This window comes from Thunnus albacares, chromosome 8, assembly GCF_914725855.1.
Source record: "Thunnus albacares chromosome 8, fThuAlb1.1, whole genome shotgun sequence".
NCBI classification, from domain to species: domain Eukaryota; kingdom Metazoa; phylum Chordata; class Actinopteri; order Scombriformes; family Scombridae; genus Thunnus; species Thunnus albacares.
Window position 1 is genome coordinate 8,538,713 of NC_058113.1, and position 24,520 is coordinate 8,563,232.

The 24,520-nt window shown below is 39.3% G+C and overlaps 1 protein-coding gene across 6 annotated transcripts in view; it reads left to right on the top strand.

Annotated features, from left to right (window-relative positions):
* The window catches only part of LOC122986933 (plectin-like), a 128,260-nt gene that overhangs the window by 23,391 nt on the left and 80,349 nt on the right, over nucleotides 1-24,520 (top strand). The window contains exon 1 of one of the 6 annotated variants that reach the window (XM_044358466.1): nucleotides 10,248-10,490. The exons of 4 other annotated variants lie outside the window; for them this stretch is intronic. In XM_044358466.1, coding sequence (XP_044214401.1) covers nucleotides 10,445-10,490 — 46 coding nt within the window. In that variant the 5' untranslated portion in view covers nucleotides 10,248-10,444. Of the gene's footprint in view, nucleotides 1-10,247; nucleotides 10,491-22,096; nucleotides 22,146-24,520 lie in introns of those variants that run through there. One more of the 6 variants, XM_044358467.1, reaches the window with a different exon arrangement.

The window sequence follows — 24,520 nt, forward strand, 5'->3', positions numbered from 1 at the left end:
GTTACAGCTATTATCACAGTCAAGGCAGGACTTGTTGATGTGTTGCAGAGCCATGAACGCTTACACGGCAGGGTGGAATGCCATGACCACCGGTATCCATCATTCATCTTCAGCCTTTACATTCATACCCTGAATTCACAGCTGAAGGCCAGGAGTGATGGTCATGAATATGATATGGCAATACAATTACTCAGTTAGTTCAAGTATGTACTGTGCGTAGAGTTGGGCCAAGGCCAATGTTTCATCTTAAAAAACAATGCAGTGTGTTAAATTTAGGCAGATGGGAGTTTTTAATAACCTAAAGATATGTATAGTGAGCTATAAATAATTCTTAAGTGTACAAGTGACCACAAGTGTTTATGCAATATACAGTTTACAGAATGCATCAAAGGAAGACATTAAAGTAGGAAATGTATGAAATGTCTGAAATATGTAGGATATTGTCAATAGAAGGACACTGATGAGGCAAATCCAGGTAAAAGCCGTGACCCTTGGTCTTGAACAATGACAATGTGCCATGATTTTCCACTGGTGATGAGTCTAAACTGAGAGATAGAAGGCCTCAAAGTTTTCTAAATCATACTCAGAGATATTTAAGTGATCTGAAATGTTGTTGGTGTCCAAACTAGTACTTCATTTTACTTGCAGTAGGAGGCAGTAAGCTTCAAGAGTCAGCGGTGGAATAGAGACAAGTGGTGTCAATTTTAGGAAGTCATAAAGTTCTCTGGAAGAATCAATGTAAATCTGTCACACATCTAGAACAAGTCTCACCATCCATCTTGGGAGTGGAGCATAGCGGCTAGTATAGCCAGAGTGGCGCCTCCAGCAGAAACTCCCTGACATGCATAGTGGAGACAGAAAAAGATGATGAGGTACTCAGGGAGTGTGGGAGAGGAAGTGGACAGACCGAGTGCTGAAACAAAACAGAAAGAATAAGAGATTATGAACAGAAATTAAGAGGAAGAAAAGGTAGAGCATGAGTGAGAGGAAGGGTTCTGTCCTTCCCTCACTTAGCATTGACTGGGTATGTGGTTGATTTCACATTAAGCTGCAGTTTGTTTAGAAGGAACATGTGTAAGGTGAGACAGGAGGCCTGTTACGGTGTGCCTCAGGACTCCTGCTGGAACGGTGTCATGTTTGGCCTCCTGAACTGCTGTTTCTTCCAAATCACTGCCATAATACTTAGACATACAGTACAAGACAAACTGTACTGTACTGTTTATGTCAGGAAAACACTGCTTTCCATTGATAAAAAAAGGCGGACAAACACAAAAACAAGATAAAGTGTCCTATGAAGGTTATGGGCCACCATCAGCCTCCAGAACAAGCTCAGTGCTACTTTACTACTACTACTACTACTACTATTACTACTACTACTACTACTACTAATAATAATACTTTATCATACACTCTCCAAGTCTCTTGAATTCTACTGGAGGGATGAACACCTTTCCTTTATAAAATATTTCTACATTTGGTGTTAGATGATGGTGATGGAGAGATCTTTAAAATCTCCCATACGTGTTCAGTTTGGATGGGATCTATTGACTGTGAAGGCCATATCATACGATTTACATCAATTTTCACACCTCTGTTGCCCTCTATGGAAGCATCTGCATTCTTCTGTATAGGTTTCTCAAGCTTTTAGGGATACAATTTTGGTCTGTTGGTCGGTCGATGGGTCCACTACTTTGATCCATACTGAAATTATCTCAATAACTACTGCATAGATTGACATGGAATTTGGTGCAGACATTCATGGTGCCCATAGGATGAATCCTACTGACAGTGGTGATCTCCTGACTTTTCCTCTGGCACCACCAAGAGGTTAATAGTTCTGAGTGAAATGTCTTGACAGTTATAGAATTGCAATAATATCAGAAATGCAACGATTAGTCTATTATTCGATTAGTCTATTGACAGAAAGTTATTTCGCAACTATTTTGATAAAGAAATAATCATTTTTAGTTATTTTTGCAGCTTCTCAAACCCAGTGGCATGGTGTGACTTTTCCACTAGGTGGGGCTACGGCCCTGTGTAGCTCTGTGTATTTTGGCCATGAGCATGCGCCGTACAATGTAGCAGGGAGCCAGCTGTTGTTGGCTAACGGTTAGGCAAGCAGTTTCTGAAAGTATCTTTTGGTGGCCACTTAGCAACTGCTTTCACTTTATAATTATCACAACAGTACCACAATGAACTGTGCACGTTGAACCATTTCAGACATTTTTGTTTTTAGCTCCATTGGCATAGTTTACTCAGATGAAAAATTTAATGGGGAATCAACATCACATGTTGCAAGACAAATGCTCATGAGGCATGTCTCATCTGGTTTTGTGCCCACAAACATGTCTGCTCACTACCTAATTGTGACATCTGCCTTGTTGATCATACAACATTAAATACTACAAGTGCTGTGCTTCATGGGTAAAATTTTACTGATTTGAATGGTGATGTTGGCACACAACAGTGTCACACTTTTCCATCCAACCATTGGGTTTGTTTTACACACACGCTGCCAGCTCCATGTACTTTCCCTGAGGGCCCACAGCAGGCATCGCTTGGCAAAGTGTTTCCAGCCTTATGTGAACATCCAGCTTAATGCTCCCTGGAGGTTTCTGCTGTTTTCTGGTTTCTGATCATGGGAAGTATGTTCCATTTTTTAAGCATGTGTTTTACTAAGTGTGCCATACGTAATTGATGAATTTTCCTGTTAAACTACTCTAACATTTATCAGTGCTCTTTTAGGGTACAGTGATTTGAATAAAACATTTTTAAACATTTAGTTTTCATATATTGTTCATGATCTTTCTTCAGTCTACATATAGCTCCTAAAAGATCACAATATTTAGTTTGCTGTCAACACTCCGTAGTCCTTATGCTGCTTGAGCTTATTTGGGCTTTACAGGGAAAGCACAGCCCCTAGTGGATCATTGTTATCATAACAACAGATCTGACAATCAAAGAAGCAGAGGAATGGACTTTTTAGGAAAAACACATGGGATAAAAAGTGATCTCAAGAACATTAATAGCAGGTGCTGAAAATATGATATTTCCTTGCAGATACCTTTGAGGTCAGTTTTATTCTAAGATCATCTTTTAATCAAAGTTTGGATTAGCCTCCGCTCTATTGGTAGCTGGTGGTTGACTCTAGAGTTGAAATGATAGCATCTCATGCAGTGATGATCTTGGGCGAGCTCCAAACAACAGACTCTGAGTTAAAGCCAGTGAGTCAGAGCGTGGGTGGGGGACCTTCGGGCCTGAGCTTACTCCCTGTCCACTGCTCTTCACATAAAACATACCCTCTTTTTCTCCCTTCTGCATAATAGGATGTGACTCGGAGCAGAACCTTCCAGTGTCCGCCTTGTTGTCGTAATTTATCCAGTCTTTCCAAATCTTGAAACGGGAGGCTCTTTATAGGGAACAACCTCGCACAACTTGAAGGCTCCCATGGGACCTGGTCTTAGGTCTTCAAGGGTGGAGCATGGAAACCTGGAGGGGTAATTCGCTACATGCCTTGTCCTTTCTCTATCTCAATTCCCAGAATTCCTCACCAGGCTTTGCATATAGCATTACAGCAGGGAAATCAGCTCCCTGTAGATGTCTTAACAGCTGCATGCTGTTTGCTTATCAACATGGAAAACAAACAAAAAAATCTAATAGTTTTTGGACACACTCTTCTCCAACTCTGTTTCCACATGGAACTGTAAAATCCAGCAGATAAATAATCATTTAATAAACTATAAAATGGTTTGCCTAAGAACAATGTAAACTTGATTTATTAATCAAAATATTAAAATAAAGATAACACTCGAGCTGTGGATACCCTGGCTTGTGAAGAGAATCTTTCAAAAACACTGATATGGTTTCTCTGCCCACAGTGGTGCTTTGTCTCCACAATACACCACATCCCTGATTGACAGGATGTGATCTGCTGTATTCAGTCCATTGGCTTAACTATTTTATCACTCACTAACACAGAGACTGTCTCTCTTGGTGGGGAAGCTGGTGTCCTGCTGACTGCTGCCCAGGGCTCTAAGCCGGTACATTGGGCCGGAGATTTGAGTGGCTGGGTGACCTCAGACAGAAGGAATGTTTTGTCTGGATGTCCACAGCAGGGCTACCAGCCTGATGTAGACAGAGCAGGAGGGCAATGAACAGCTGAGCTGAGAGCAAGCAGGACTATGAAACACTCTTAGGTGATGTTTGTCATTCACAGAAAAAGTTCTGCAAGGGATTTTTGATTAATGTAGTTTTTTTGTACAGAACAGTAAACCCTTAGAGAGAAAACCAAACAACCTTACAGAGAGAAACTGGCAAAATGGTCTCTAATTGGAAATGTTGACCTTTTAGAAAGCCTTGTATTTGCCAGTTTATATCCTTTCATACAATCACTCTTGCTTTTGTTGCCAAGAGTCAAAGCATGCAAGCTACAGTAGTAAACTCTGATGTATGGTAGTGTATGGTAGTAGGCCCCATCCCTAAATCGTTAACACAGAACTTAAAGCTGCTAATAAAGCAGCTTCAAATCAGCTTCATCCATCTGCCTAAAAAGGAGAAATAAGCAAAGGTTTGTGAAGGAGAGGAAGTTTGTATTTTGTTGCTTTACAGCACAAAATGGGCGGTCTGTGCGATAGAGTTTGATTAAGTTTTAGATAAGCACTAGTGACTCAACTATTATTCAACCCATAGCTGAGATTTCTGACTGTTAAAAGTGACTCTCTGACCTCTATTTTGGTACTAGATCAAAAGAATTTTAAAATACGCCTTCAAGTTAGGAGGAACATTTTACTGGAATAACCAGGGAACTGTACGCTGTAAGTGAGAAATCCAATATCATCAGACATTTAGAGGAAGCAACATCATTGATCACTTTATGACTCCTTATAGTAGACATTTTTAACAGCAGGATAAAGGTTTTATGTAGAACCATGTGAGCATGGTGCTATAGGTTTATAAAATGCTCTCACAAACCTAGTTGAGTGTGAAAGTAGATTCTTTACCTTTGAAATATAAATATGTTTTGACAATAAATAAATACTGTAAGTTACTCAAGAGTGAATGCATCTTTTGAATGCGTCTCATGGTCTTCATTAACAGATGTGCAGTTGTCACAAATGGTTATATATGTTGTTTTTTATTTTATTTTAAGGTACAGTAGTTTCATTTTTTGGAGTGGAGTGTGAGCCCAGTATTAGTTATTTCAACATGGTTAAACTAGTTTCAACTCTGCAAACCACACACACAAAACTTTCTTTCTATTACTCTAACATCCGAAAAAGGTAATGAAGTGAAGAACAGGCAGGATTGGAGCAGGAGAAGTAAGCTCGCTGGTATGCTCTATGTTAAAGTCATCTCGGATGCAGCAAAAGGTGGCAAAAGGGGTTGAGAGAAGATTTCCTTAGCAGACCTTAACAAATAAACCTCAACAATTTATAGGCTGGTCAGCTGCTAATAAACTCTTGTGCAGATTGGCAGGATCCTGCTATAAGTCTGCTCTGGACTAACAAACTGCACAGACGCAAATAACTCCAGCTCATCCTGGGCTAGCATGACAAAAGCCCTGCTCCTCATAACCCTCATTCCTCCCCAAGACCCAGTTATGAAACTCTGCTAGTGCTTTAAAGAAGCCTGTAACCTTGAACTGCTGAGGAGTTAGTGTTTGACATTGTGCGCTGTGTTTGTTGCAGTATGTAACTAAATGAGCAGCTGCAGGCCTATGGTTTGTTTTACATCACAGCAAAACATTTGAAAAAGAATGCTAGAGGACAGTGTCTGCACAATCCAAATGTCAGGCGCAGGGCAAAAGTTCAATAAGGATGTAAGAAAAATATGCAATATATTGAACGTTAGGCTGCCAAGTCGGCTGAACCAAGACCAGGTACTCTTTATATAATGACAATATACTGTATCTATATATCCTCTTCATGCCTTTTACACATTGTGTAATAGTGTAACAGTTAGACTGATCTTGAGAAATATTAACAAAATCTGCCACCAAACCTCCTTCTGGCTCTGCATCAGACACAGCTTACTCACAGGTTTTTATTGCATCCAGTTATTAAGTCCCACTATTAGATTTCCAGTCCTGCCTTCAAGTGAGGAAAATACTCCTGCAATTAGAGGCATTATCTGTGATTGAATATCAAGCTGCAGGCCATGTATTAGTGCACATGGTGTTGGCAAAACTGCTAAGACTCAACCAATTCAGTTAATTACCTAACAAATAAACATGAGGCATGTCAGCAAATAAAGCACTCAAACACATATTGCTCATTTCCTCATTATCCGCATTATCATATTCATTTGATAAGTAAGCAATTTCCTCCTTTCAGTTGACTTAATGCTTAATTAGATTTGTATTCTGACTAAACACACTGTAGCTAAGCTTACCAGCTGTTGAGTACAGGTGTAGCATCACATGGAGGTGTTTGTATCCAAATCTGTCTGCTATGTTTTTAATATTTTACTAATTTGCTTTCTACACGGTGTTCATTTTGGCAACGATTTTGTTTGTAGTTTTAGTTTTTTGGCCACAATGTAATGTTTTAGTCACAATTTAGTTTTTGTTGAGTTCATTGTCAGAAAGTTTCAGTCTAATTTTTTGTCATGGATTTTAAATTTGTGTGTCTTTGAAGCATTCTGAGGCAGCAGCTGTTGCCATCTTTGATGCCGTCATTAACTGAGGTTACATGTGTTGTTCTATTGTATAGACATGTGTTGTCTATTCCAATGTTTGTGAAAAAGGCACTGTTTAATTGTGTATATTAGACTGAAATAGTTCACACACACATAACGTTAGCTTACCTTTCTATGAATGTTGTGCTATCAGGTGTGTCTCAGCTATTTTGTTGCCGCTTCTTGTTGAATTTTCAGTGGGATTGCGGATGAATTCAGCCTATAAATCTGTTGCTATATTAACATTACTGGCACTACTGAAGACTTCTAGCTAGCAAAGGATAAGTTTTACAAATCAGGAGCATATAATGCGTGGTTCTGCAGATACATGTAAGTTTTTGAATAAGACTAAGAATAAGATGTCCATTTGTCTGTCTTTCGTATTATCATTTATTTTTCATTCTTTGACAAAGATTTTGTAATGCATTTCATTATAGTTTTATTTTTCTAATATTAGCTTTTATATAGTTTTAGTCTTGCTTTTGTCATGGGAAAAATGTTTAATATTTTTCATAATAGTTTTCATTGAAGAAATTAACTCTGTTTCAGTATAATTCATAAATGAGCCATTTCTGTTTGCCTTAGAAACCATCCTGCTTTTTTGAACAACTAATTCACATTAAAAACTCTACGACATTATGAGTACTGTCCTTTGTTAATAACTCATTTAGTAAAAACATCCTTCTGTGGGACTGTCTGGCCATCCTTAATGGTATCATAATGCCAGGAGTCGGGCATCGAAAGAGAGATGGGCACAGGTCCAGAAGGCTACTTGTGTCAGCCAAAACAAGCAGTCGAACACTTACACACACAAAACACACAGCTGGATCCATCTGTAAGCTTGCATGTGTGTATCATTTTGTTGTACAAGTCTGGTACAGAATAGATACAAATTTGCAAGAAGTACTCAGACAGCTGCCACAGGCGCTTGCAAGCAATGCACACTTCAAATACACTCAGAAACACTCACGCATATCCACACATGACTGAATTCTCCTTGACAGTACAGAACAGCGAGACTTTCATTTTCCCCACTGCCAAAAATGTGTCAGTCACTTCCTCCAGACGTCCTTTATTACATACAAGAGGCCAGACAAAAGCTCAATCAAATAATAGCTCTGCAACAAGGCTGCCTGCTGTCTGAGCTGAGACTGAGGCTAACTGATTATTAGCGGATGGACTGATTTGCCATCATTTATTTTGTTAGATTTTGATTTGTTACAGACTAATCCATTTCCCGTGGCTTTGACCGCAGCCCGTGCTACTGGATATAAGCAGGGCTCCCTCGGTTGATGAAGCCCGAGGTTGATGTGAATGCTCTCAGCCCAGTACAAAGGAAGTGCTTTATTGACTGAGGATACTTGTGGATTTGTTCACATTAGAGACCGACAGTATGTTGACAGAGCCAAGTTTGCCTCTCATTAGAGTTTCATTCTTGCATCCAAAGCTTTTCAACGTATTTTAAGACTCAATTCGTGTTTTGAGTACATCACATTCAAGGTCTATAACCACAGTAGAATTGTACTCTGGACTACAGCCCTGCAGATAAATGTGTTTTTGTCTCAGGGTCTCTCATCCAAGGAGATTTTTAGTTGTATGGTGTACTTCTACATTTTCACATTGAGTACAATAATTTGGCAGATTTCAAAGAAATAATAGCTGCTATGAATGAAATTACTTTTTGTTGTTAATTTTTCCCCCATGAACTATTCAAGGAGTCACAGTTTATCTAAGCACTGCAATCTTTCTTACATTTTTAGCATGCCTGCAGATATGAAATTGTGAAACCACTTATTATTTCTTTGCCTCAGGCTTGTATCACAGTGGGCAACAGAGTTTATGTTGTAAAGGGACTTTAGGATTTTCATTTGCTCTTTATTGAACTGGCATGTCTGAAATGCCTGTGGAGGTAACCTTCATATTCAGGCTGCTGCTCCCGCTGCTGCTTGTATCCACAGTTGTACTCAAAGTTGTCTCAATTTCACATTTCTCTAGTCCAGTACAGTTGCTAACTGGTTAAGATAAAGTCTCCTGCTAAGCTGGTTGTTCAAACATGATTGAAAGTCATTCATTAGTTATTTAGCTGAGTTACAAAGTGACAAAATGCTCTTAAAGCTGCACTAATCAATATTTTTATGTTAATAATGGATCAAATGACTATGTGTTTTGAGAAAAGGTTGCTTGTAAAGACAAACCTACAGAGAATTGTCACCCAACTCTGCAGTTCTCATCAGCTCTTCTCAGCTTGTCAGTCCATATTCTTTTGGTTTTTGGGCCTGTAATTTCAGTTTCATTAACCTTGTTCCCAACCTTATCTGTTTTCAGCATAAAAACCCTGACATGCTACTGGCCTCACCAAACAGCAGACAGACAAAGCTAGCAAGAAGCTGCTGAACATAGTGGAGCATTTCACTGCCAAAGAGCCAGATACAGTACTTCACTTGGAGAGGGTGGAAGCCAAAACAGAGCTAAAAGGACACTTAATATTGGATTCATATTAATCAGGTGGCCTGAAACACAACCTCATATGAATGTAAATGTTTCTCTGTGTCTGATGGTTGTGTAAATGTAAAAAAAACATTTGCTTGAAAACACATTAACTTTATATGGTGATAATATGTCAATGTTGTGTCAATTGATGCAGCTTTAGATATGAATCAGTTGCAAATAATAATGTTTGTTATTTTACTGATGACTAAACAAGACACTTTTGAGTCTTTATATATTTACAATCACACAATAATTTAATTCACTTTATGCTATTTATAAATAAATTTTTTTAATACAATGTATTGTATACCAATCCAGTAGTTATACCTGACTATTAGCTTATTATCTTTTGTAAGGTACTATAGCTGCAATGTGTCAAAATCAGGTACTATTACAGAAAAACTGTTGTCCCTCAGTCATAATGTGCCAAGATGCTCACAACTGGTAAATGTATAATTAGCGCTAAGCTAGTTTGGTTAGGATTTAGAGAGAGATTTGTTGTATCTCCCCATATGTTTGTGGTTGGTCTGTGTTAGCAGCAGGCTCATCCTGGGAATTACTGCCAGTATCTGGGTGTGGTGCTGGGCGCGCGCGCGTGCACACACACACACACACACACACACACACACACACACACACATATTTATTTGTTTTTTTCTGTCCTCTGGACCCTGTGGTGATGAAGCTAATAGTTGAAAAATGGACATGCATCCACCCTTGGGTTTCTATTTATCTGTATCCTCTACAAACACTTCCTAATGTCATTTTCACATGAATGATTGACAGGTAATCCACTCCATATCCTGATTGGCTGGTTTGTGGCAAAGCAGGTAGCAGTGTGACTCGGTGATTGGCTGGGCTTGCGGTGCAGTGACTGATTGAAAAGCCAGTTTTAGGTGAAAGAGGAGGTGGAGGAAGAAGAGGAGGGGACGAGGGAGGAGCTTTGCACCGTGCAGATGCCTGCACACGAAGAATGTTTGTGAGTGTGCATGTGTGCGCGTGTGTGTAAGAGAATGTAAATGAGTGTGTGTGCACATGGTGTAGCACAGAAACCAAAACAGAGGAGAGCCCTAGTCAGCAGACCTGCAGTGGCAAACAGAAGAGGACAGTGGCCAAAGAGAGACAGAAAAGACTTCAGACAAGGGAATCTACTCAGACAAGACATACGTTTTGTCATCTCTTCAGCAATACAGGAACGAGGCAAAACTACTGAAACTCCCACATCAACATTTACAACGCTCATTGTCATCATTCTTCACAAGGAGGCCAAAAAGTGACAATGGACAACTCCAGGTCCATCCAAAATGAGATTAATTCTCTAAAAGGTATTTCCATATTTTGATATTGATTAGCAGCATTAAAGACGTCTGTATTTGTCTGTGGAACATAGATGTACATAGCATTAACAGGCAGAACAGCAAAGAATGAGGGGGACATTTTGTTGTGTTATTGTGTCTTTATAGGAAGGCAGACAGGGAGGGGTGCAGGCATTGTTTGAGAAGCAGCGGAAGCTCATAATATCCCCCTGTTCAGACACTTTTAACTCAGCTTTCACAATGGTTTAGGTAGAGAGGGACGGCGAACTGAAGGTTAGAAGGATCTCCTCTTGCCTGTGTTTGACCGGTGTGTTTGATATATGTCTCCTACCTTTGAGCTGTTGACACTGAAAATTGTGTCACTGTGTCCCTGCCTGTTTAAAGAGATCAACACTGAAGGAGTAATGCATGCTGGTATTTGAGTGATGAGCACTCAGACCTCACATTTGCCATGCAAAACCCACCATGCAAACTCGGAACAGCGTGCCCCACCTAGAATTAGTGGCAAAATTTGTATTTACTGAAACAGACAGCTTTATGTTTACTCATTTGTAACTGGGTCAGCACATATGTGACAGGCAGTGACATATCCCTTGATTATTACATACAAAACAAGAAATGAAAGACATAAAAAAAACACAAACTTTCACTTAGTAGACTGTCACTTTTGCGCTTTATGTTAGCAAAAACTTTTCCCTTTTGAACCAGTTGGCATCATTTGTATTGTCTAGAGATGTACTGATACCGATTCAGATAGCGGATATTCAATACTGACTCAGATAGCTGGATCGGGTATCGGTGACAATGGGCAGATCTGATATTGGATAAAATTATTTTAATAAAGAACAATGCAGTAAAATTATATCTATGTTTTTATTTGTTACATTGATTTACAAAGTGAGGAAAGCAATGTTTAAGTCAAGTCTGACGTTGCCTTACACATAAAGGAATGATCCTACTCTCTTCCACACAGTGAGGCATATGGCTTATTAATTAAACACTGATATCGGATCAGTACTCGGCATCGGCCAATACCCAAAGCCCAGGTATAGGCATCTGGACTGAAAAAGTTGGATTGGTGCATCCCCAGTATTGTCTTCCTTTTTCATTACCACAGGCTCCTGTGGTTACTTCTTTACAGCATGTGACCTGTCAGGAGTTACCTCTCAGAACCAGTTATGCGCACATGCTGCTCTGGTTTCTGTTGTCAATGAATGATGAGTGACATGTCTCCAACAGTGCAGTAAACTGTAAATGGCGTTTTGCTTGACGATAAACACAGTGTTTGTTGAGTGTCATGCGTGTAACCTATATGTGGTGATAGACGTATTTCTTAGCAGTCTTTAAACAGTATGGGCATACATACCTAGATTATACAAGCAAGCAAGCAGCAGACAATCGGCAAGTCAAGTTTATTGTATCACATACAGTGTCTCATAAGGCTTTATGGCTTTATAGAAGTTCTACATCCAGATTAAAAGACAGGTTCACAATTATTCCAAGTCTGTCTTAAAACAGGTAGCCACTGTTAGCCAGGAGGATAGAGGTGGTCATAGAGATTAATGAACACTGTGCTGACTTAACACACAGACCCCAGCCAACACCCAGCAACTTGTTTTTCCAAGGAAGTGTGCTCAAGCATGATGTTGATATTGAATTAAAGAATTAATGAATTACGGAACACTTGGAGAAGCCAGACGGTATTTATAATGAAAACATTGGATGTGATCTCAGGTTTATCAGTGTCCCAAAATAAATCTTTATGTAATTTTGGCTGACACTTGAGTTCTCTCTGTAGAAGGTGTGTGTGAGTCTTCACGCAGTCACACTAATACAAAACTGTTTATTGGATCTCACCACAGTGCAAAAGTTAGACAAGGACCTCAGAGACTTATGTGGAGCAGCTTAGTGTTTGATGCTCATTCACCAGATGTTTTAACCTACAGTGTCATGCTACTGGAAACATAGTGTGATACTCTTAGTAGTAGTAGTTGTAGTGCAGATCCATGCATGTGTGCCTGTGTGTCACTGCTTTGCACAAAACAGGCCTGATGATGTACAGTATCATTAGATAAGTAAGTGCAAAAAGAGGGTATGATTCCAGGAAGCTGTCAGATGTTCAGCGTGTGTAATTAATGTGATCTCTCCAGTAGTCTCTCTCTTTCTGCCTCTGTGTGTCTTTCCATCTCTTCCTCAGATCGATTTCAGTCTCAGTTGCACTTCCTGAGGGGAGATCTGCAGCCATATAAAATCCCTGTGGCCGTTCCCTGTTTTACCTCATGACAGATATCCACAGACAGTTAATGTGCATTAGGATGAGACCTATAGCATCCTGCTGTAACCTGACAACTGTTCTGTGGCAAATACAGTTTAACAGCTGGCTTATGTAGAGGGGAGAAAAAACACAGCCTTTCTGTATTCATCTCCATCCTCTGTGTTCTGTCATGGGTCTGGACTTCATGTATATTGTTACTGAAAGGCTCTGATCTTGCAGGCATTTGATCTTTGAATTAACCTCTTAGTTAATGCTATAAACTGTGTGTTTAAGGACTAGATGTAAATCTAACGTGTTACAATGGCAAGTTTGTTTTATTTATTATGAATAATATCTTTGGTGCTAAATCCTCTTTTTGTCCCGCACTGCTCCATCAGTGACTCGTCTATTCACGTGGCCGCACTGTGATGATTTTCGTCTTTGAGATTATATAGGCTGCATTCTTTTCTTTGTCTGTTCATGCATGGTTACTGCTCTAGTCTATAGCATTGAACACAAAGTAGTACACAAAAGAATGTGAACACAGTTAGTGAAGGGAGCATAATTAAAGCATAACAATCAGGTATGATAAATAAAATGAAAATAAATAAATAAATAAATAAAAAAGATTTTAAAAAAACTTTGCAGAATATTATTTATTACAACAGACAGAGAAAAACATCCCATACCAATGACTGAGGCAAAAATCATATCTCCTTTGCTCAATGTGTGACACACAGTACTGTACGGTTATGCAACTACTTTTTGTCACATACTGAAGAGGACAGTGTGTAGGGCTAGTGTGTCATTCCAGCATATTTGGGAAAAATATTCAGTCAGACTGTTATTTAAGAGTCTGCAAACCATCCTGCTAACACAGTGTAGTGTAAGCTCAGGACATTTGTTCAGAGAAGAAATATTAATTTTATTATACTCTGTGCTACAGGGGATTTCACCTCCTTTCCCCTGTGTTAATAACAATATTATCTTTATAGTATCCGCATCAAGCCATGGCATGTTGTCAACCACTCATTCATGCATGCTACACACACAACTACTTACTGTGCACACACCTTCCTAATCAGAGTGAGAGGGAATTCCCTGACCTAGGTATTTTGGGAGTTCCTACTCACACAGACCTCTGCCTGTCTTCCTGCCTTCATTTCCCTGTCTCTGTGCCACAGCCAAAGAATTTCAGCCACTGACCTGCCTGACAGGCTGTATCCCCAGTTCCTACTTGTGCAGCACATTTACGCAGACTCGGTTTCCTTCTGTCGAACTTTTCTGTACCTCTGTTTCCCGACTAGGACAGCCAGTGCCAAAGGTGACATTCTGCACTATTTTTCATGTCTGGTGTGATTTAAGGTAAATAGAGATAGGAAGCCCAGGACATAATTGTGTCATAGCGTGATGAGCAAGTGTCAAACATAATTGCGCTGGAGTATTTTCCAGCCTTCTTCTGGTTGTCTACCTCAAATCACTGAGAGACGACCAGGTTTGGATTTGTCACATCATCCTGAAATTGCTGTTGAGGTTTCTTTGGGTTTTCTGCCCACTCTTTAAACCACATACAGTAAAGGAAAGATGTGTGAAAGAGATTTGGTAGAGAGCAGGTGTTATCACTGGTCATATTATTTTCCCATAATCACATGTTGTGTTGTGTCAGCTTTTACAGGTCTGGGTGAATACTCTTTGAAGTGTCTGCGCTGCCGTCATGGTGCATTCATGTGAAACGATGAGCAGTGCCAGTAACAAACTGGCTGGTCACATTATCACCAGTTTGCTGATTACAGAGAACAGTGTTTGCATTCAGGACGGTTTCAGGCCTGTGTTTGCTGCCAGACATGAGGAGGCGCCACAGCACGGGATGATGATGAATGTATGCTCATTTCACAACAGAGTGAGAGGTAGTATGTCTTGTGAGTGTGTGTGTTTACTTTGCATTGTGGCACTTCATAGCGCTGTGACCGGTGTGTGCTCATATGTGTGAGGACACATGTGTGAGAGACACAGAAAGACGTGCATGTGGTTTGTGTCTATGTCTGATGTGGACATACCTTTGTGTTTATGTACATGTTTGTTCAGATTTTCTTGCTCTGCAGTGTTATTTTCCAGCTAGTCATTGCTAAGCTTTGCCCTACTTTATTATCTTATCAGACACACTAAATAGTAGGTTCAGGATGGAAGCTCATAGGCTGCAGCTCACAATTGTTTTATTGACATATATCACCCGATTTGACTATTATTAGCCTATTGAATAGGCATTATCATTACACATATGTCCCAAATATATGGGCTAGTAGAGCCTACTAAACCTACTAGTAGGTTCAGGAGGCTGTTATCACCCTTTATTTCAGTGAGTCAGTGTTGGTGGATCCCAGTATATGCAGAAGGCCTGTTATCAGGCATGTGCTGTCATGAGACTGTCAAGTTTCTTTCTGTGAGAACAAAAAAAAAAAGAAGACTGACATTCCTTTTATTCCCAGTGGAAAATGCAATATTTTAAGATAGATTCAGCATTAAAATGCATTATGATAACGTTTCTAGGAAGAAATGTGCATTTTATTTTAACAATCTTCGTTCAGTGAATGTATATGATGTTTAGTTTGTTAGTTATTACGAAGATTCTTTTACAGAGATTCTTTCAGGTCTTTCTATCGTTGCTATGGTGGTTGCTAAGGACGCTGCTGTCGCTGAAACCACGTAGCTACATGTTTGAATCATTGTCTTCGCATCGTGTCTGAGCTGTCATGTTATCCCCCTTCACACACAGCAGAGATAGTGGGGTTTGGATTTGGATAGCTGTGTTTGTGGCCAACCGGCGGCAATATGAAATGGAATGAAGCCCACCCACAGCAGAAAACCCAAAATAGGAGTCAAGCGCACCAAGTCCACCCACAACACAATGCCCTTCCCTGAACCTAACCTACCTTTGCACTGAATTGCATCAAATCTTGTACCATGGCCATGTAAACGAGATGAAGACGGGGTTGTCAAACTGGATTTTACATTTCCCATCCCTCATTTAATCCCTGCACTTGTCACTTACATATATTTCATCACACACTACAATTATATCTCTTAATTGTACCTTTTATATACAGCATAGCTAGAAAATAAGTGTATTTTTCATATTTCGGCTAAGGTATGTTTACACTAAACTTGACATTATTTTAAGCTACCCGCAGCACCATCTGGTGGTGAAAGCACGTTTCGCCTGCTTCCACAAGGATTCTCTTGTTAGATTAGATTATTAGATTAGACAGCTTTATTAATCCCCAGTGTGGAAACTCATTTGCCACCAAATCAGCTCATACAGACAATAAACAATATAGACTTTGCATTCATAGTGCACAACAAATAAATAACACCATAAAAAGCCATTAGAGACATGATCAACAGCTGAAAGGTTTTCATTAAAAAATCTGACCGATGCTGGAACAAAACACCTTCTGAGTCATTCAGTAGGACACTGAGGCATCACTAGTCTCTCACTGAATGAGCTTCTGAGTCTGTTAAAAACACTGTGTAAAGGATGGTAAATGTTATACCTGCTTAGCATCAGCATGTTAGCGTTGACTTAGGATTTAACTTTCTTGACTTGGCTCACACTTGACTCAGGACTTCATAGCCAAGACTAGAATTACAGAGCTTGTGGCATGCAAAACAGTGACTTTGTCCCACATCTACTAATCAGCAGTCAAAAGGAGTTCAATTTACAAATAATAAGAAAATCCTTATATTGCTAACAACCAAATATGTAACAAGCAAATACTTGATATTTTATTGGATAATTTACTGACATAATTGAAGATAATTGAACATAACATGATAAAATATTATGCATATAATATGGATTTTCTGTCTAATAACAAATCAACTAACTCTATTAGTTTCAGATGTACAGTACTGTGCAAAAGTTTTAGGCACCCTAGATGTTTAGATTCTTATCCATTATGCAGTACCATCAGGGAGGTGTCTGATCGGTCCGAAATTTATTCATGACATGACAATGATCCCAAGCATACAGATAGAGTCATAAATAACTATTTTTAGCAACAAAAATAATGATAAGTCCTGCAACAGATGGTATGGTATGGCTTCCACGGAGCCCTGATCTCAACATCATGGAGTCGATCTGGGATTACATAAAGAAGCACCTGAGATGGCCTAAATAATAAATCCACAGAAGAACATTCTTTCTCCAGGATGGTTACAACAACCTGCCTGCAAGTTACCATGAAAAACTGTGTTAAAGTGTACGGAGGAGAACTGCTGCTGTTTTAAAGGCAAAGCTGCTCACAACAAATATTGATTTCATTGAGGTTTCTGCTGTTTACTCAACTTTGTAAGTTAATTGATAAATTATGTCAAACATACCATCACATTTAAAGCAATTTAAAAAAAGGACACATTTTGGAGGTGATGTAGCCTTCAGTCTTTGACCCATTCCACCTTCTACCATTACCAGAATATAATGAACTATATGATCTACTACTATAATAAGCTTTAACATGATGGCAGAACAGTGCCCTCCCTCGTTCTGTGCTGTAATTATTTCAAATCTGAACTAGTGACACATAACTGCAAGTTAAAGGCCAGTAGAGGTGGCCAGATCTCTCACCAGTGGTAAATAAACTAATGTCTCTGAATGAATATGGTAATGATTAATTGATGTGAAATTAACAAGGCTCGAGCAAAAACTTTAAGATTAATACACAACTTTTCCACAAAACTTGGCTTTTTAATTTTTCTTTGATTTCACCCATTTAGTTTTACAGCCGGCAGCCTTGCATTGTCAGATACTGAAATCTATTGTTTGGCTTCTCTCTTTACTAGGAATTGTTTCTTGTAAGTGCTACGTTATTGTCTTACGTCTTGGAGCTTGCTGATAGAATTGAAGGAACAGGGAGCACAAAGACAGGAAGGAAAGATTTCTGAAGACTCAGAAAGAGAGTTGTAGCTGCTTAAATGGAAACTGTTGATATGACATAAAACGTGTGACTTACCTCATCACAGCTGCACTACTGTGCAGTCGTACTGCTTTGTGTTTGAAATAGATATGTTTGCTTGTTCAGTATTACAGTAACCTGGATAAAATCAATGTAATTCAACTTGGCTGCGGTTCTAAAGTAAGACATGTTGTTACTCTAACCACAAACATTTGGTCTTTGATCAGTGACAGCCGGCTGCCAAAAAAGGTAACAAACTGTTTGACAAAAGCTGCATGTCAGAGGATTGGAATGAGAATCTGGTTAATTAAAGCTTGGATGAGAATAAGATAAGAATTTGGGAGGGTAGTTCATGGATCCTCCACAGTTTGGCAAGGAAATACTGCTTTTGGACTTTGAACTTAAAGGAATGATCAGCATTAAGCCCTTGAACACAAAGTGTGTGGATAAGTCATTGTACAGATCTGATGTTTGTTTTTCTCCTATCTACATCTACGCATGGGAAAATAAAACTAGTGTTCAATTTTCCCACAGTTGGCTGGTAGCAGAGACTGAGGACCCAAAAGCAGCTTCTTAAAGCAGATGTTAGATTGGACAGGAAGTGACTCACTGACTGCCAGGAGCAGTAACTTGATGATCTCTGTTTATTTATTTGAATGCCTTTATCAAAAATAGTGCAGAGTCAACAAATGACTCAAACTATAATAGGCCACATTTCCGACCACCAACAAATGACTCATATGTTGTGATTACATATGGATCGCTTGCTACAATCAACCAGTAATTCTAATTTGAATGTTTTTTGTGAATAATGATCTTCCTTAGCTGATAAGAAACTTCCTTAAGATAATGAACACAGAGTACATCGATCAGTTAAGACAAGTAAACAGTTTAAGAATCATGATGTTAAAATATTCCATCAAATCTTGAGGACTTACTTACATCAATTACTACATTTTCTACAGGAACTGTAGCAGTAATTAGTCTGATAATGGAGTAATCATTTTAGTCATTTGCTTCCAGCCTCTCAAATTTGAGGATTTGATCCTTTTTCTTTGTCATGATTTTAAACTGAATATATTTAGGTTTTGAGTCGGTGGGTGAAATTAAAAAAACCCCACTCAGCAAAACAGTGACTGAAAATCACCATCTCCAACCCCACCAAACACTAAAAACAAGCTACAGCAATGCAGTTAAATCAGACTGAGGTTTTAACTCCTCTGTTCCACTGCCATTGACAGAGAAGGATTTCCACTCTTAGTCTAACAGAAAGTCTGACCTTTTAGATATTTACAAGTCTCCTGTGTGAGCATATCATTCAGTAGGCAGGAGAGGAAAGTCTTACTGTGATCAAACTGTTGAGGTCAATTGGCTTCTGTGTGGTCTGTTCTGTGTGGTCCATTTGAGATGTCAGGACAGGGCAGGACAATGGATTGTGTGACTCCTGTTATTGTTGACTTACGGAATATCTCCTCCATCTTTTCCTCCTATTTTAACTTGTATCCTACCATGAGGGAGTTACATCAAATTCCTCTGCTGTTTAGTATCTGTCAGGTTCTGTGTAGCATGTTGCAGCTGTGGTACAACAACACTGAATCAACCACTCAGAACCACTCCTACCAAGAAATAAACTCTTCATTCTGATGTAGTTTTTCATTTGTGGAAAAAAACACTGTTTACATTTCTCTAACCTGGCTCATCAGTTCTCTCTAACCTCCACGCATCTGGTTTCACACCCTTCTCCAGAATCCCTTAAGCAATTTGTACACAATTCAGGACATTCCAGTGACAGAGTTATCCCTATATCCCCTCTAGGAAATGCATCATGGGTAGTTTCCCCACTGTTTTGTTGAGCTATTTTTGGTGATGGTGAGGCCCAGGGGAAAGACCTCACAGTATAGTTAGGTTGATCCTCAGCTGTGATTTGAATTAGTGTCCCCCTCATGGCAAACATGACCAGACAGAGGTCAAATTGAAAGGAACAGTCTTTCCTGCACTATTCGCTTCCTCACATTGAGTGTTTCTGGTAAAGAGGTGGAAACTTTGCGTGTGTATGTGTGAGCTCTTTGCTTTGAGCGTGTGTTTCCATCAGACACACAAAGACAAGTGGTGTAGATAATTGTTTTCATGAATCATGATCTCAAATAAAACCAGTGAGTCAATTGTGGTTGCACAGGAGGCACAATGCTGTATGAATGTGTTGGTATCAAAAAAGTAATTTCTTAAATATATAATACTACAATTAGAATAGCTATTTAAAAACTATGCTGTATAAGTATAGATTATTCAGTTGTGATTACATGTATATCAGTTCATTTCTTTATTTTTGTTAAAATATCCAATTTTCTGTGGATAAAGTTAGTATTTAAATATCTTTACATATAGTAAAGTAAATATTAACTGATGTATCTGTAACACTTTAAAAACAAAACTTACAAAGTGCCACATATTTGAAATTTCCTTTCATAAAAAAGCAAATACATATCTATGATTGGATGATTTTATAGGAAGAGGTAAACTATTCCAAAGTGTAGGAGCACAGACAGCAAACGCACAGAATCATCCAATTTAATGAATGAACCTGAGAGACTGGACCTATCAGATAATATGTCTGATCTCAGAAATAATTCTTGAGTGGAAAAAGCATGATTGCATAAGATTTTTCATATGTGAGAAAACACTCACACTAGAATCAAATGCGGCACTGTAGTGTGATGTTAGAGGCTAGTCCCAGATTCAGCTGCTTTGCAGCAAAATCAGGGCTGATATTATGGACCTCTGAAAAATATCCGTACTGGGATAAGTATCAGTTGAAATTATCACAGAAAGGATCAAATATCAGATGTTGGCATAAACATCAATATAGTGAATCCCCAGTGGTATTGCAGTGTTTTGCAGTGTGGATGACAAGATACAAATACAACAAGAACAAAATAATAACACTATACACACATGATTGGCTGTCAAAGATAATGCAGTAGAGATCTGAGTGACTGTTCAACAACTGAAACTTTGGCCTTGAGAGCAGGATTAGTAGGACTTACGGAACAAGGAAAGACTTCTTAATTTTACGACTGAACTTTCATGTCCAAATAAAGTCTTAACTAATGATTAAATAGCTGCTATTTGAACAGAGAGATAAAATTCATGTCACTGACATCCAAAAAGTAGTCATTATGACCAAAGCCATGGTTGTCACTTGTACCTGAAGCTTTATACTTGGGCTTCATCTCAAGGAGTCTCTCCTGGCTCCACTTGATGTCTCCAGGCTGGGTTAATGTGTGTGGTGTTATGCTGCAATTTAAGAATGAGTGTTAATCATTAACCGTTTTGCACAGACCAGTTAAACACCTGCTTCACACTCCCGCTTTTACAACACAATGATGCCATATACTGTTGCTAGATGCAGCTATTATTTACACTACATGCAGGAAATAATTTATTGTGCATATTGGGCTTTTAATGGCTTTAATGCATCCGCCTGCTACCAGCTTCAACATTACACGCCTGATGAATTTTAGGAGATCTAGTTAGATGGCCCGATTGCATACATATACTGTATATAACTTGGACACTGTTTCATCTCACAGACACACACACACACACACACACACCCTCTTCACAATATATTACACAATCTGTACACACTCATTCCTCTTTCAGAAGTGTTAGCACAAAGCCATATCACTGAGACTACAATATGTGGCACTGGTCCAGAGCCTTTAAAATGCTGCCGCCCCCTGTCTGTGTCTAACTCTGATGTTGCTCTGTCTTTGAACAGAAAAGACTGTTGACTGTCTCCCTCTGATTGTCAGCCAGTCTTTTCATGTCTGCAGAGCAAAAGCAGTTTGACACGCTATCACGATACAGTGGATGAAAATGAAAATGTGAAAGTGTCTTCCCACACAAAGCTGCGTGAAAACCTTGCGTACCCCCTCATGAATACTCTAATGTGTCTGTAATTGTTGAATTAAACATTTCATCTGTCATTCCAGCAGGGTAATGGAGGGCTTGTGTCAGATTGAATTTTATCCTTTCATTCATGCTCTTTGTACGCTCTCAACTTTACACCCTTGTTTGCCTTTGTTGCTCTGAAATTTTAGCTCTTTTTCAAACACTTCAGCGCTGCACACATGCAAACAGATACGCTCACACCTACACATGAACAGAGGTATTATTATGGAGGGCGGCTCTGACCTGTGAAGGAGGAGGAGGAGGAGGGGGGGGGAGACTCCCATTCTGTTGATCCACACAACGTGACATGCTTGAAACAGAGAGCGGAGAAAGAACTTAGATAACGAAAGAAAGTCAAAGATCTGACGTGACACACTGAGATCAAAAGGGAGAGTGGAGTTAGCTGTGAGGGAAAGCAGTCAGGGAACGTCGCTGCAGTAACCCTTGCTGTTCCAAGGTTCTACTGAAAAATGTTCGGCACGGAGTCCTACTGCTCGACCAAAGGTAAGCAACGCTGTTGTGCATAGCTGCGCAAACCTGCAGCTGAAAGCAGAGAAAGGAGACTGCTAACAAAAGCCAAGAGGTAAAGTGATACAGGTGGAGAGCAGACAGAGGGAGAATTTATGGGCTGTGGATGGGACTGCACATGGGTCAGACTCTAACACAGCAAGTGATCTTTTTCCAAGTTCAATGCAAGTGCAGCACAGACATAACCGCTTATAAATGATCCACTTCCATGTGTGGTTTCAGTGCACTGACAGAGAAATTTCAGCATTTACCTCCGATTGCATAACACTGCATCAAAGATGGATGAAACCTTAAAAGCTGTAACTCAGTGTGTGAATGGATGCTGACTGAGGCTGTGTGGTCCTGCAGAGATTTACTGTCTTGTCTTAACTAGTGGCTCCCTAATTTGCTAGTTTATGTCTGTTTCAGCAGCTTTTACAGTATGTTACCCTCCCTGTGCTCTGCTGAGTGTGGCATTACTGTGTTGCTGACTGTCTGCAGAGCCCACAGAGGAGGGATTTTTCTCTCACTCAAAGGCCCTTTGCTGTCACACTCTCTAGGATTACCTAAGGAAAAGTTCCCACTGAGCTTCCATCAGGCTGCAGCACGATTCAAAGACCTCCCACAGAGTGAGAAGAAGTGGTGTACTGTGTGTGTCTGTCTGAGTGTGTGGCTGGTTGAGGTTTGTCTGTTTGGCAGTAAAAAGTGTTCCCAACACTGCAGAGGAGAGGGGAAAAAAGCCAAGAGTAGATTTCTAACTTTGTGTTCACTGGTGGATATGTGTGTTAGGTTGTTGCTGTTTTTGAAGAGAGGCAGATTGCGGTCACCACCCTCTAGTGGGCGACTGTTGCAGTGGTATCTAAGCAGGGGCCATGAGACACCTAAGGGTCTCCATCACTGCATAAACTTACTACTTACTAAAATTGAAAAACCTTTCATTATTATTTGCTTCCACTCTGATCGCTAATATGAGTGCATGCTTCAGGTATATGTTTTTTTTTTTCATTTTAATGGGATTTTTGTGTAGTATAGTATAGTATAGAATTATATATTATTGTATAGTATAGTATAGCTTTCAACCTCATGTCACAGCCTTCATAAGTTGATGGCGATTGCTCTGTGAACACTTGAAAGCAAACACACTAAGCACAACTCCATCCACTGATAATGACTATGAGATAAGGGTGAAAGCTCCGTGAAAAAAAGTAAGAGGACACATCTGTGAAGATTAATTTGTCAAACTATTATTTTCAAACTTGAGAATTAACTTTTGTACCAAACTTGTGTGTTCTAGCTGTAATTCCTGTTGGTTATAAAAACATTTCACTCACTAAGTCAATTTTATGAGATATAGAAACACATTTCTAGGCAGGAGTCCAATGGGGTATGCCCCACACGAGCAGTCAGACAATCATAAAATCCTTAATTCAAACAAAACTAAAATGGTTATGGTAAAATTGTAAACACCTATCTCAACCACAGTTTTGTGCAGTTTTCCTGTTGGTTGAAGGATTATTCCCAGATACATTCACTTTAATTTTCACAATCAAATCTGTGCTCCTAAATCTCAGCAATACTTTGCTTTGAAAAGTAAAATTGCTCATAACTGAAACAAAAGCCAAACCTGTGAAAATATGACCCAGAATTATTTAATCATTTAAATTCAGGAAAAGCCAAAATGTTCTATGTTTTACTCCTGGGATGGAATTTTGTTACTTTGGGTTGTGGGTTGATGTAGACCAACTTGGAGTGGTGCTTTACTGTGTCCTTGAGCAGATGTTCTGTTCCAGGCAGACTCTGACCTCTAACAGTGAAAAGAAGCCTTAAAATAAACTAAGTTTATTACATGAGTGAAAGTCATTTTCCTCACACTGGCTGGATGAAGCTCAATGGGACAAATATGTGGCTAGAAGAAGAAGAAAAGTAACTCTTGCTTGACACAATAAAAAAGGAAAAAAACATGCCATATGCCAAATGTGCCGACCGGGATGTTCCAGAGGAGAGTCTGACTGCTGTTTCCTGATGCCTTCTCTCACATCCTGTTGTTCTGTGTTCAGTATTTATCTGATAGGTTCAAAAGCCTAAACCATGATATGTGACTTCTGGCAGCACTTATCTCATCAGTAACCATTACATCTGCACAACACAACTTTGTACTTTGCTGCACCAAATGGCAGGATGCATTCAAGAGAACTTTTGAAACTTGTCCACTCCCAAATGATCTGTCAGCTATTGTGCTTTTTTTCTCCTACTGGCCATAGTTTATGTCTTAAATAATAATAATAATGATATATTAAATAAGGCAGTTGGATTCCTGCTTATTTGGCAGTAACGTCCCTGAAAAGAAGACATAACCATTTGAAAAGAGTGTC